The sequence below is a fragment of the Somniosus microcephalus genome, chromosome 4 (assembly GCF_052327205.1).
Source record: "Somniosus microcephalus isolate GS21.2 chromosome 4, FLI_Smic_1.0, whole genome shotgun sequence".
Lineage (NCBI taxonomy): Eukaryota > Metazoa > Chordata > Chondrichthyes > Squaliformes > Somniosidae > Somniosus > Somniosus microcephalus.
This window is the reverse complement of record NC_140990.1, coordinates 154,560,194-154,574,728: the sequence shown is the minus strand read 5'-3', so window position 1 is coordinate 154,574,728 and position 14,535 is coordinate 154,560,194. Positions and strand designations below refer to the sequence as shown.

The following is a 14,535-nucleotide window of genomic DNA, read 5'->3' as shown; positions in this document are numbered from 1 at the left end:
CGGTACACCACTGGACACAGGCTTCCAGTCACAGAAACAACCTTCGACCATCACCCTCTGCCTCCTGCCACTAAGCCAATTTTGGATCCAATGTGCCAAATTGCCCTGGATCCCAGGACCTGAATAGGGAGCTGCCTGGGTGAAGTCTCTTTTTGTTTTCCCATTCAGCAAGACCTGTTGGAGGACATTGCCTGGGCATTGCCAGCTATCCCAGGTGAAGACATCTTCTCCCCCCACCAGAAGATCATCATATAGACTGTGTGATTCCATCAGAGAGTGCACCCCTGCAAGCACCCACCCACCGTCGTGAGTGGTGACCCTGCCCCTGCGGCCTCCCTCCTTCCATCCCCTCCCTTCTCTCCCTCTCCGAGAGGCACCTCGAATGTCTTATTTAATTTAATGTTAAGCAGAGGGGAGAAGGCACCGCTCCCTTCAGTACAACAAAGGGAGAGGTGGGATTCCTTCAGAAACACCCTCTGCTCAAAGAGCATAAAACAAATCTCCTAATTAAGAACATCAGGCCTGAGGCTTGGGGTGAATGAAGCCCTTAAAAGAACAACCCTGCTATGGTGACTCCATCTTCGCCGGTGCCAGGGTCAGCAAGGACATATGTGGGTGTGGCAGCTGCTGCCCAGTCACCTTTCAAATTAATAACAGAAAAACATGAGGTCAAGAGCTACACTCACACCAACATGACCATCGAGGCTTGCGTTAAAGCCATGGCCGGGGCTGTCGGCCCCATGGCCATCGTCGCAGCCTCGGAAATGTACGGGAAGGCTGTGTTCTTCCTGGGGTCAAAGCGGGTGGTGTCCCTGGCCCTTAAGGGGCTCACAGTGGGCAGGACCTTCCTGCCGGTGGACCCCTTGAAGCCGCGTTGTAATTTCCAATGTCCCGCCCTTTGTTCCCAGTGAGCTCCTCCTCCCCCACCTACGCAACTGGGTGTGGTGAGGTCGGGGATAGCGCCAATCCCGCTCAGCTTCAGGGGGGCCAGCCTCTGTCACATCTTCGCCTTCCGGCGCCAGCTTATATTCAGCTGGCGCGGGAGGACACAGAGGGTGCATTCCTGGTGCAGCACGAGGGGACAGCCTTCTGGACGCCAGCCGGTGTGCGGTGCCACGCCTGTAAGGAGGTGGGACATGTATGGAAAAACTGCCCCGCCTCCAAGGCCGCTGAAAAACCTAAAGCGGCCGAAGCTGGTGCCGCCGCCACTCCCCTCCCCCGTTCCCGGGTCGGAACCAGCAGATGCACGGGTGACATCGGAGGCCAATACCAACATGGCTTCCAGCAAGGGAGAGGGAGAGCATCCGAGCGGAGGAAAAGGAAGCACCGAGAGGCGGGTCCCTTCGTCACACCAAATGACCCCATAACTGCGCTCATCCCGAACACCATATTGGCGACAGTGAGCGCAAGGGATCCCGTGCCGTAGCCCGTGACTGCACCTGCTCCCGCAGAGAGTTTGCAGCCCGCGGTCGGGCTCGGGAAAGATAAAAAGGAGGGGGCGGAGGTGGAGGCCTCGGCAGACATGGAGGTCTCCTTACCTCCAGATTAAAAAGGAGACGCCGCTCCTTAGAAGCGGAGGAGGACCTGGAGGAGCAAAAAGGGTATGATCACACTATTGGGGGCATTCTACAGGCCTCCAAATAGTGAGAGGGAGGTAGAGGAGCAAATCTGCAGGGAAATCGCAGAGATATGCAAGAGCTATAGAGTGGTGATACTGGGGGACTTTAATTACCCAAATATCGATTGGGATAATGCTAGGGTAAAGGGAAAGGAGGGGGAGGAATTTCTGAAATGTGTTCAGGAGCATTTCCTTGACCAGTATGTTCTTGACCCAACTAGGAAGGAGGCATTGCTGGATCTGGTGCTGGGGAATGAGGTGGGCCAGGTCGACCAAGTGTCTGTGGGAGAATACTTGGGTACGAGTGATCATCGTATCATAAGATTTAGATAAGCAATGGAGAGGAGCAAGGAACAATCTAGAGTGGAACTTCTAAACTGGGATAGGGCTAACTTCAATGGGATGTGAAAGGGTAAAATGGAACCAAAGACTGAGAGGAAAAACTGTAACGGAACAATGGGTGATCTTTGATCTTTAAGGAGGCGATGTTCCAAGTACAGGCTAGGTACATTCCAACAATATGGAAGGGTAAGGGAACCAAAGCAAGGGCTCCTTGGATGACGAGGGAGATAGAGAAGATGATGAAACAAAAAGAGGGTGTATGATGAATGTCAGGTCAATTCTTCAAGGGAGAACCAGACCAAATACAATAAGTTGAGAGAGGACGTGAAGATGAAAATAAGATTGGCAAAGAGAGAATATGACAGAATGCCAGTTAACATAAAAGGGAACCCAAAAATCTTCTACCGGCATGTAAACAGTAAGCGGGTAGTAAGAGGCGGGGTGAGGCCTATTAGGGGCAAAGAAGGTGATATATGCTTAGAGGCGCAGGGCAAGGCTAGAATACTCAATGAGTACTTTGTATCGGTGTTTACTAAGGAGGTGGATGCTGACAAAATATCAGAAGAAGTGGAAAAGGTAGAAGCAATGGAAGGGGTGAAAATTGATAGACAGGATGTACTAGAAAGGCTGGGTATGCTTAGAGTGGACAAGTCACCTGGTCCAGATGGCTTGCATCCCAGGTTGCTAAGGAAATTGGGGGAGGAGATAGCAGAAGGGCTTGCCATAATTTTCCAATCTTCCCTAGATGCGGGGGAGGTGCCTGAGGATTGGAAAGTGGCAAAGAGTCATAGAGTTATACAGCACAGAAAGAGGCACTTCGGCCCATCGTGTCTGCGCCGGCCATCAAAACCTGTCTATTCTAATCCCATTTTCCAGCACTTGGTCCGTAGCCTTGTATGCAATGGCGATTCAAGTGCTCATCTAAATGCTTCTTGAATGTTGTGAGGGTTCCTGCCTCTACCACCCTTTCAGGCAGTGAGTTCCAGATTCCAACCACCCTCTGGGTGAAAAAGTTTTTCCTCAAATCCCCTCTAAACCTCCTGCCCCTTACCTTGAATCTATGCCCCCTGGTTATTGACCCCTCTACTAAGGGGAAAAGTTCCTTTCTATCTACCCTATCTATGCCCCTCATAATTTTGTACACCTCAATCAGGTCCCCCCTCAGCCTTCTCTGCTCCAAGGAAAACAACCCCAGCCTGTCCAGTCTCTCTTCATAGCTGAAGCACTCCAGCCCAGGTATCATCCTGGTGAATCTCCTCTGCACCCTCTCCAATGCAATCAAAGCCTTCCTATAGTGTGGCGACCAGAACTGCACACAGTATTCCAGCTGTGGCCTAACTAACGTTTTGTACAGCTCCATCATAACCTCCCTGCTCTTGCCTTCATTAGCCGAGGCATAGAATATAAGTATCCCATATGCCTTTTTAACCACCTTATCTACCTGTCCTGCTGCCTTCAGGGATCTATGTGCATGCACACCAAGGTCCCTCTGATCCTCTGTCCTTCCTAGGGTCCTACCATTCATTGTGTATTCTCTTGCCTTGTTAGTCCTCCCAAAATGCATCACCTCACACTTTTCAGGGTTAAATTCCATTTGCCACTGCTTTGCCCATCTAACCAATCCGTCTATATTGTCCTGTAGCCTGAGGCTTCCCTCCTCGCTATTACCACTCCACCAATTTTCGTGTCATCTGCGAACTTACTGATCATACCTCCTACATTCATATCTAAATCATTAATGTACACTACAAACAGCAAAGGACCCAACACCGATCCCTGCGGTACACCACTGGACACAGGCTTCCAGTTACAAAAACAACCTTCAACCATCACCCTCTGCCTCCTGCCACTAAGCCAATTTTGGATCCAATGTGCCAAATTGCCCTGGATCCCATGGGCTCTTGCCTTCTTGACCAGTCTCCCATGCGGGACTTTGTCAAAAGCCTTACTGAAGTCCATGTAGACTACATCAACTGCACTACCCTCATCCACACACCTAGTCACGCCCTCAAAAAATTCAATCAAATTGGTTAGACATGATCTCCCCCTGACAAAGCCATGCTGACTATCCTTGATTAATCCTTGCCTCTCCAAGTGGAGACTAATTCTGTCCCTCAGAATTCTTTCCAATAATTTCCCTACCACTGATGTTAGGCTCACTGGCCTGTAATTCCCTGGTTTATCCCTACTACCCTTCTTGAATATAATGGTACTATGTTGGCTGTGCTCCAGTCCTCTGGCACCTCTCCCCTGTGGCCAGAGGGGTTCTGAAACTTTGTGTCAGAGGCCCTGCAATCTCCTCCCTTGCCTCACACAGCAGCCAGGAATACATCTCGTCTGGGCCTGGGGATTTATCCACTTTTAAGCCCGCTAAAACCGCTCCTCCCTCTCAATACTAATTTGTTCAAGTATATCACAATCCCCCTGCCCGTCCTTCTCCATAGTGAACACAGATGCAAAATATTCATTTAAAACCTCACCTACATCTTCCGCCTCTACACACAGATTGTGACACCATTGTTCAAAAAGGGTGCAAGAACAATCCTAGTAACTACAGGCTGGTCAGTTTAATATCAGTGGTGGATAAAGTTTTAGAAACAATAATCAAGGAAAAAATTAACAGGCACTTGGAGAGGTTTAAGCTAATTAAGGCGAACCAACATGGATTTGTAAAAGGCAGATCGTGTTTGACTAATCTAATTGAATTTTTTGATGAAGTAACAGAGGATTGATGAAGGGAATGCAATTGATGTTGCCTACATGGATTTTCGGAAGGCGTTTGACAGAGTACCACATAGAAGGCCGGTTTACAAAATTGAGGCTCATGCAATAGGTGGGTCAGTGGCAGCTTGGATAAGGAATTGATTGAAGGACAGAAAACAGCGAGTTGTGGTAAATGACTTTTTTTTTAAAGACTGGAGGATGGTAGACAGTGGTGTTCCCCAAGGGTCAGTGCTGGGGCCACTGCTTTTTTTGATATATATAAATGACCTGGATATTGGAATACAGAGTAGAATTTCTAAATTTGCTGATGACACCAAACTTGGGGGTGTGGCAAACAGTGATGATAATACCAATCAACTGCAAAGGCTAGCAGAATGAGCAGACAAGTGGCAGATGGAATTTAATACAGAGAAGTGTGAGATGATACATTTTGGCAGAAGGAACAGGGAGAGGTAATATACACTTAATGGCACAGTTTTAAAGAGTGTGCAGGGAGAGAGGGACTTGGGAGTTAATGTGCATAGGTCCCTGAAGGTGGCAGGACATATTGAGAGAGTGGTTAACAAAGCATATGGGAGCTTGGGCTTCATAAATAGAGGTATTGAGTACAAAAGTAGGTAAGTTATGCTGAACCTTTATAAAGCGCTGGTTAGGCCGCAACTGGAGTATTGCATCCAGTTCTGGTCACCACACTTTAGGAAGGATGTAAAGGCACTTGAGAGTGTGCAGAGGAGATTTACCAGAATGGTTCTGGGGATGGGGGATCTTAGCTACAAGGACAGGTTGGAGAAGCTAGATGTGTTTTCATTAGAGCAAAGGAGGTTGAGGGGTGATTTGATAGAGGTGTACAAGATTATGACGGGTTTGGATTGGCTAGACGGGGAAAGGCTGTTCCCACTATTTGATGGTACAAGGACTAGGGGGTCACAGATTTAAGGTTTTGGGCAAGAGGTACAGGGGAACGTGAGGAAAAACTTTTTTACGCAGCGAGTGGTGAGGACCTGGAACTCGCTGCCGACGGAAGCGGAGACACTTAGGCCTAGAAATTCAGTGGGCTGCGCCACCCGTTTGTGCCTTAAGAGGGCGCTAAGTGGGTCGGAAGCCACTGGCCATGCCTCCCACTAAATTCAGCGGGACGCTAATGGCGGCGCTAGCCGTTAGCGCTGCGCCGCTACCGATGACGTCATCGGTGCGCACAGCGCCCCGATCGCAATATTTAGATGCGCCCCCCCCCCCCCTTTTACGCCGGACGCTATGTGCGACTGGTTCAGGGGGACCTACCTGCGGTAGTAGAGACGCTAATTAAAGGAGGTGCGGGGCGGCCATTTTTATTGCTGGCCGCCTGCCAGCACCTCTCCGCGCTGCCGTCCCCGGCCCCCTGCGTTCCAAGAGCCCGGCACTTCTCCTCGATGCCGGGCTCTTTTGCCGGCACTCGCGATCCTCGGGGGCCCAATTGGGCCCCAGATCGCGCTGCACAAGGCCCCTCCCCTTTAAGAAGGGGAGGAAGGCCTGCAGTACCGCAGCGCCTCAGCGTGTGGCGCTGTGGCACGTCGCGCAGCGATATTCAGTTGCAGCGCCCCAAGAGGGATGCGGGGCGCCTCTAGTAGCGCCGCGCTTCCCTCTGGGGTGCTCCAACTGAATTTGCGGCCGGCGGGCAGCCGCGACTGCGTCCGGGGCGCTACTTTTAGCGCCCTGGCGAGGCTGGCACCCCAAACGGGGCTACAGTGAATTTCTAGGCCTTAATCTTTTCAAGGGGAGACTGGATAGGCACTTGAGGGAAATAAACTTGCAGGGCTACAGGGAAAGAGCAGGGAAATGCGACTGACTAGATTGCTCCACAGACAGCCAGCATGGATTCGATGAGCCGAATGGCTTCCTTCTGTGTCGTTATGACTATGACTGTAGGAGGGAGGTCCCTCCGTGTTAGAGGAGTGAACGCCCGTCTCGGGTCCTGCGGCCTCCACCACCATCACCTTCCTTCAGTTACATCTGTTTAGCCTCTGCCTCCCGTGCTTGGGCCGTGGGGCCCCCACCAATACTACTGCATCACAACCGTCACTCGCCGCCCGGTCGGGTCGAGCTCGCCCAGTCACTCCCCAACATCTCCCAGGAACTGTTCGACCTGATGGAGGATTTTAGCCAAAACACCACTTATGCTGCATTGGTGGGTGGTGGCGGGGCCGGGTTAGGGGAAGGGCTGGGGGAGGTGCAGGGCATGGTGCGAGGCGGGGCTGGGGGGGTGCGAGGCGGGGCTGGGGGGGTGCGAGGCGGGGCTGGGGGGGTGCGAGGCGGGGCGGGGGGGGTGCGAGGCGGGGCGGGGGGGGTGCGAGGCGGGGCGGGGGGGGGTGCGAGGCGGGGCGGGGGGGTGCGAGGCGGGGCGGGGGGGTGCGAGGCGGGGGGCGTGCGAGGCGGGGGGCGTGCGAGGCGGGGGGCGTGCGAGGCGGGGGGCGTGCGAGGCGGGGCGGGGGGCGTGCGAGGCGGGGCGGGGGGCGTGCGAGGCGGGGCGGGGGGGGTGCGAGGCGGGGCGGGGGGGGTGCGAGGCGGGGCGGGGGGGTGCGAGGCGGGGCGGGGGGGGTGCGAGGCGGGGCGGGGGGGGGTGCGAGGCGGGGCGGGGGGGGTGCGAGGCGGGGCGGGGGGCGTGCGAGGCGGGGGGGGGTGCGAGGCGGGGCGGGGGGGGTGCGAGGCGGGGCGGGGGGGGTGCGAGGCGGGGCGGGGGGGGTGCGAGGCGGGGCTGGGGGGGTGCGAGGCGGGGCTGGGGGGGGTGCGAGGCGGGGCTGGGGGGGGTGCGAGGCGGGGCTGGGGGGGGTGCGAGGCGGGGCTGGGGGGGGTGCGAGGCGGGGCTGGGGGGGGTGCGAGGCGGGGCTGGGGGGGGTGCGAGACGGGGGGTGCGAGACGGGGGGTGCGAGACGGGGCTGGGGGGGGTGCGAGGCGAGGGGGGGGTGCGAGGCGAGGCGGGTGCGAGGCGAGGCGGGGCTGGGGGGGGTGCGAGGCGGGGCTGGGGGGGTGCGAGGCGGGGCTGGGGGGGTGCGAGGCGGGGCTGGGGGGGTGCGAGGCGGGGCTGGGGGGGTGCGAGGCGGGGCTGGGGGGGTGCGAGGCGGGGCTGGGGGGGTGCGAGGCGGGGCTGGGGGGGTGCGAGGCGGGGCTGGGGGGGTGCGAGGCGGGGCTGGGGGGGTGCGAGGCGGGGCTGGGGGGGTGCGAGGCGGGGCTGGGGGGGTGCGAGGCGGGGCTGGGGGGGTGCGAGGCGGGGCTGGGGGGGTGCGAGGCGGGGCTGGGGGGGTGCGAGGCGGGGCTGGGGGGGTGCGAGGCGGGGCTGGGGGGGTGCGAGGCGGGGCTGGGGGGGTGCGAGGCGGGGCTGGGGGGGTGCGAGGCGGGGCTGGGGGGGTGCGAGGCGGGGCTGGGGGGGTGCGAGGCGGGGCTGGGGGGGTGCGAGGCGGGGCTGGGGGGGTGCGAGGCGGGGCTGGGGGGGGTGCGAGGCGGGGCTGGGGGGGTGCGAGGCGGGGCTGGGGGGGGTGCGAGGCGGGGCTGGGGGGGGTGCGAGGCGGGGCTGGGGGGGGTGCGAGGCGGTGCTGTGGGGGGTGCGAGGCGGGGCTGGGGGGGGTGCGAGGCGGGGCTGGGGGGGGTGCGAGGCGGGGCTGGGGGGGTGCGAGGCGGGGCTGGGGGGGGTGCGAGGCGGGGCTGGGGGGGTGCGAGGCGGGGCTGGGGGGGGTGCGAGGCGGGGCTGGGGGGGTGCGAGGCGGGGCTGGGGGGGGTGCGAGGCGGGGCTGGGGGGGGTGCGAGGCGGGGCTGGGGGGGGTGCGAGGCGGGGCGGGGGGGTGCGAGGCGGGGCGGGGGGGTGCGAGGCGGGGCGGGGGGGTGCGAGGCGGGGCGGGGGGGTGCGAGGCGGGGCGGGGGGGTGCGAGGCGGGGCTGGGATGTGCAGGGCGTGGTTGGAGGCAGGGCTGGGGGTTGCAGGGCGGAGCTGGGAGGTGCAGGGCGTGGTTGGAGGCGGGGCTGGGGGAGGTGCAGGGTGTGGTTGTAGGCGGGGCTGGGGGAGGTGCAGGGCATGGTTGTAGGCGGGGCTGCAGGGCGGAGCTGGGAGGTGCAGGGCGTGGTTAGAGGCAGGGCTGGGGTGATGCAAGGCGGGGCTGGAGGTGCAGGGCGGAGCTGGGAGGTGCACGGCGTAGTTGGAGGCGGGGCTGGGGCAGGGTTGGAGGCGGGGTGTGGTTGGAGGTGGGGCTGGGGAGGGCGGGGTTGGAGGCGGGGCTGGGGGAGGGGCGGGGTTGGAGGCGGGGCTGGGGTAGGGGCGGGGCTGGAGGCGGGGCTGTGTTGGAAGCAGGGCTGGGGGAGGGGCGGGGTTGGGGGAGGGGTGTGGTTAGAGGTGGGGCTGGGAGAGGTGCAGGGCGTGGTTGGAGGCGGGGCTGGAGGTGCAGGGCGGAGCTGGGGGGGGCAGGGCGTGGTTGGAGACGGGGCTGGGGCAGGGTTGGAGGTGGGTGTGTTTGGAGGCGGGGCTGGGGAGGGGCGTGGTTGGAGGCGGGGCTGGGGAGGGGCGTGGTTGGAGGCGGGGCTGGGGGGAGGGGCGTGGTTGGAGGCGGGGCTGGGGGAGGGGCGTGGTTGGAGGCGGGGCTGGGGGGAGGGACGTGGTTGGAGGCGGGGCTGGGGGAGGGGCGTGGTTGGAGGCGGGGCTGGGGAGGGGCGTGGTTGGAGGCGGGGCTGGGGAGGGGCGTGGTTGGAGGCGGGGCTGGGGGAGGGACGTGGTTGCAGGCGGGTTGGGGGGAAGGGCTGGGGGTGGGGCGTAGTTGCAGGCGGGGCTAGGGTCAGGGTGAGGGGAGGGGCGCTGCTGGGGGAGGGGCTGGGTGCTGCTGGAGCTGCTGCAAGAGGCCAGCAGAAACTGGGAGGCGCCGTCACAACAATTATTTGTTTGCAAGCAAAAAAATCCATGCCGGTAGCGGCGCCTGCACAGTGTCTTTCCGTCGGCAGCGGGTCTGCATTTCGAGCACCACCAAACCGGCGGATATTCCCAGCGGGGCCCCCGACTCACCCGCGCTCCGGAATCGCCATCGCTCTCCCGCTCCGCCTCGCGCGGTTGGTGTGGCCGCGTGAGGGTTCAGCTGACCATGAGCCGAGGCGCGGGGACCAATCAGCTCGCCGAAGGATCGTGCGCCTGGCTCCGATCAGCCAATGGACTGAGAAAGAGGCGGGGGGACGGCTCTACGGCGACCAATCAGAAGGAGGGGTGGGTGGGCGTGGTCATCTGACCAGCGGACAGCCAATCAGCAATGTGTTGCTGGGCCAGCAGTGACCAATCACGAGCTGGGGCTTCAGACGGACAGGTTGCGGATCAATTACCTGTCGGACGTGCCCCGGGAGGCGGGGCTGGGAGCGCGGCGGGATTGATGAATGGGGCAGTGGCGGGCGCGCAGACTGCTGGCAGTGCGCTATGGCGGGGCCCTGTACCGAGATGCAGAGCGCCTGTGACAGGGCTCTATATTAACTGTGGGCCTCTGCTGGCAGCAGGGACCTTTCAGATACCCTGTCTGCCGGCTGTGGCCAGCGCTGGCCGGGCAGCTTTGGTCGCCACAGGCGGGAGAAGCAGATTTCTTGTGCATTAACAACACTATCTGCACTGTGGGGTTTCTGTGATTCTGTGAAACCACCACCAGCCTCACCAATCCACCCACTCCAGGAGTCAGCTTGTAAACAAAGCTGAAATGCTTTATCATTACAATGTGCGACTGATTAAGCCGCACAGTAAATAAAAGCTCAGAAAAAGGAGGGATGGGATTGGGGGGTAATGTGAGACAGACTAGGATGGGTTTAGAGTGCATGTGCGTAACTGCCTGGTGAATAAGAACATAAGAAATAGGAGCAGGAGTAGGCCAATCGGCCCCTCGAGCCTGCTCCGCCATTCAATAAGATCATGGCTGATCTGATCCTAACCGCCAATCTACTATCACAGAACCATCTCCTGAATCTAACAGAATTAGACACACGAAATAGCAGCAGGATCAGGCTACACGGCCCCTGGGCCCGCTCCGCTACCCACAGGGCCATGACCGATCCGAACCTAGACTCATGTCCAAATTCCTGCCCGCTCCCCGTAACCCTTAATTCCCTTTACTTCTAGGAAACTGTCTATTTCTGTTTTAAATTTATGTAATGATGCAGCTTCTACAGCTCTTTGGGGCAGCATATTCCATGGACCTACCACCCTCTGAGTGAAGTAGTTCCTCCTCATCTCAGTTTTGGAAGAGCAGCCCCTTATTCTAAGACTATGCCCCCTAGTTCTAGTTTCACCCATCATCGGGAACATCCTCCCCGCATCCACCCGATCCAACCCCTTCACAATCTTATATGTTTCAATAAGATCGCCTCTCATTTTTCTGAACTCCAATGAGTAGAGTCCCAACCTACTCAACCTCTCCTCATATGTCCATCCCCTCATCCCCGGGATTAACCGAGTGAACCTTCTTTGTACTGACTCGAGAGCAAGTATGTCTTTTCTTAAGTATGGACACCAAAACTGTATGCAGTATTCCAGGTGCGGTCTCACCAATACCTTGTACAACTGAAGCAATACCTCCCTATTTTTATATTCTATCCCCCTAGCAATGAAAGCCAACATTCCATTGGCCTTCTTAATCACTTGCTGCACCTGCATACTAACCTTTTGAGTTTCGTGCACCAGGACCCCCAGATCCCTTTGTACTTCAGTACTTTCCAATTTCTTGCCATTAAGATAATAACTTGCTCTACAATTTTTCTGCCAAAGTGCATAACCTCACACTTTCCAGTATTGTATTCCATCTGCCAAATCTCTGCCCACTTACTTAGCCTGTCTATGTCCCCTTGCAGGTTTTTTATGTCCTCCTCACTCACTACTTTCCCTCCCATCTTAGTATCATCTGCAAACTTTGATATGTTACACTCGGTCCCCTCCTCCAAATCGTTAATATAGATTGTAAAGAGTTGGGGACCCAGCACTGACCCCTGCGGAACACCACTAGTTACTGATTGCCAGTCTGAGAATGAACCATTTATCCCAACTCTCTGCCTTCTGTTAGATAGCCAATCCTCTATCCATGCCAGAATATTACCCCCAATCCCGTGATTTTTTATCTTAAGCAATAATCTTTTGTGTGGCACCTTGTCAAATGCCTTTTGGAAGTCTAAATACACTACGTCCACTGGTTCCCCTTTATCCACCCTATATGTTACTTCCTCAAAGAACTCCAGCAAATTTGTCAAACATGACTTCCCCTTCATAAAACCATGCTGACTTTGTCCTATTAAATTATGATTATCCAAATGTCCTGTTACTGTCTCCTTAATAATGGACTCCAAAATTTTACCTACCACAGATGTTAGGCTAACCGGTCTATAGTTTCCAGCTTTCTGTCTACTGCCCTTTTTAAATAAGGGTGTTACATTAGCAGTTTTCCAGTCTGCCGGGACCTTTGCCGAGTCCAGGGAGTTTTGGAAAATTATTACTAATGCATCCACAATCCCTACTGCCACTTCCCTCAAGACCCTAGGATGTAAGCCATCAGGTCCAGGTGATTTATCTGCCTTGAGTCCCATTATTTTACCGAGTACCACTTCCTTAGTGATTTTGATCGTGTTTAGCTCCTCCCCCCCTTTAGCCCCCTGTTTGTCCAGTGTTGGGATATTCTTAGTGTCCTCTACTGTAAAGACTGATACAAAATATTCATTCAGTGTTTTTGCCATCTCCATATTTCCCACCATTAATTTCCCAGTCCCATCCTCTAAGGGACCAACATTAACTTTAGCCACCCTTTTTCTTTTTATATAACTATAAAAACTCTTACTATCTGTTTTTATATTTTTTGCTAATTTACTTTCATAATCTATCTTCCCTTTCTTAATCTTTTTGTTATTTTTTGCTGTCTTTTAAAGTTTTCCCAATCCTCTATCCTCCCACTAGATTTGGCTACCTTATATGCCCTTGTTTTTAGTCGAATACTATCCTTAATTTCTTTACTTAGCCACGGATGGCTGTCTTTTCTTTTACACCCTTTTCTTCTCAGTGGAATATATATTTTTTGTAAGTTGTAAAATAACTCCTTAAATGTACACCACTGATCATGTATCGTCTTACCCTTTAATCTATTTTCCCAATCCACTCTACTCAATTCCACTCTCATACCTTCATAGCTCCTTTATTCAAGCTTAGCACGCTTGTTTGAGATCCAACCTTCTCACCCTCTAATTGAATATGGAATTCAACCATGTTAAGGTTGTGAGCTGCAGTCACAAGACACGGCCTGGGACTGCTGTAGTGGCAATAGCAGAGACCTGGCTCAAAGAACAGGAAGAATGCGCTCAATATTCCTTGTTCAATATATACAGGAAAGACAGGGGAGGATGAAGGTGGCATTTATCAAAAATACTGTTACAGCACTAGAAAGGGGGGATGTACTTGAGGGTTTAAAGACAATCTATTTGGTCAGAATTAAGGAACAATGGAGGAGCTATTACACTGCTGGGTGTATACTTTCGGCCACCAAATAATGGGAAGAAGACGGGGTAAATTTGCAGGCAATTTTTTTAATTTTTTCCTGGGATGTGGGCGTCGCTGGCAAGGCCAGCATTTATTGCCCATCCCTAATTGCCCTTGAGAAGGTGGTGGTGGACCGTCTTCTTGAACCGCTGCAGTCCGTGTGGTGAAGGTACTCCCACAGTGCTGTTAGGGAGGGAGTCCCAGGATTTTGTCCCAGTGACGATGAAGGAACGGTGATATATTTCCAAGTCAGGATGGTGTGTAACTTGGAGGGGAACTTGGAGGTGGTGGTGTTCCCATGTAGCTGCTGCCCTTGTCCTTCTCGGTGGTAGAGGTCGCGGGTTTGGGAGGTGCTGTCGAGTTGCTGCAGTGCATCTTGTAGATGGTACACGGTGTGCCGGTAGTGAAGGGAGTGAATGTTGAGAAATTTCAGAAAGATGCAAGAACTCCAGAGTAATTATAATGGGGGACATCAATTATCCTAATTTAGGCTGGGGAAATAAGAGTGAAAAGGGCAAAGAGGGGGAGGAATTTCTCAAATGTGTACAAGTGAACTTTCTGGATTAGTGTTTCCGGACCAACAAGGAAGGAAGCAGTGCTGGATCTAGTTCTGGGGAATGAAGTGGTGCAAGTGGAGCATGTTTCAGTGGGGGAGCATTTTTTTTTTATTCATTGATGGGATGTGGGCGTCGCTGGCTAGGCCTGCATTTAGTGCCCATCCCTAATTGCCCTTGAGAAGATGGTGGTGAGCCGCCTTCTTGAACCGCTGCAGTCCATATGGTGTAGGTACACCCACAATGCTGTTAGGAAGGGAGTTCCAGGATTTTGGCCCAGCGACAGTGAAGGAACGGCGAAACAGGTCCAAGTCAGGATGGTGTGTGGCTTGGAGGGGAACTTGTAGGTGGTGATGTTCCCATGCGTCTGCTGCCCTTATATATTGCTGTTCACAATGTATATTAATGATCTGGACGAGGGAATTGGATGTAATATCTCCAAATTTGCAGACGACACAAAGCTGGGTGGGAGGGTAAGCTGTGAGGAGGATGTCGTGAAACTCCAGTACAATTTGGACAGATTGGGTGATTGGGCAGAAACATGGCAAATGCACTATAATGTGGATAAATGTGAGGTTATCCACTTTGGTGGCAAAAACAGGAAGGCAGATTATTATTTGAATGGCAATAGATTGGGAGAAGGGGAAGTGCAAAGAGACCTGGGTGTCCTTGTGCACCAGTCGCTGAAGGTAAGCATGCAGGTGCAGCAGGCGGTTAAGAAGGCAAATGGTATGTTGGCCTTCGTAGCAAGAGGGCTCGAGTACAGGAACAAGGATGTCTTGCTACAGTTGTACAGGGCCT

The 14,535-nt window shown here is 55.4% G+C and overlaps 1 protein-coding gene across 3 annotated transcripts in view; it reads right to left on the bottom strand.

The window, feature by feature from the left end:
- lss (lanosterol synthase (2,3-oxidosqualene-lanosterol cyclase)) overlaps nt 1–9,819 on the bottom strand; it is a 117,671-nt gene extending 107,852 nt beyond the window's left edge. For 2 of the 3 annotated variants that reach the window (XM_085985362.1, XM_085985363.1), the window contains exon 1: nt 9,701–9,818. In XM_085985362.1, the coding sequence (XP_085841488.1) occupies nt 9,701–9,720 (20 nt within the window). In that variant the 5' untranslated portion in view covers nt 9,721–9,818. Of the gene's footprint in view, nt 1–9,700 lie in introns of all 3 variants that reach the window. The other variant, XM_085985364.1, reaches the window with a different exon arrangement.
- Between the last annotated feature and the right edge of the window lie 4,716 nt (nt 9,820–14,535).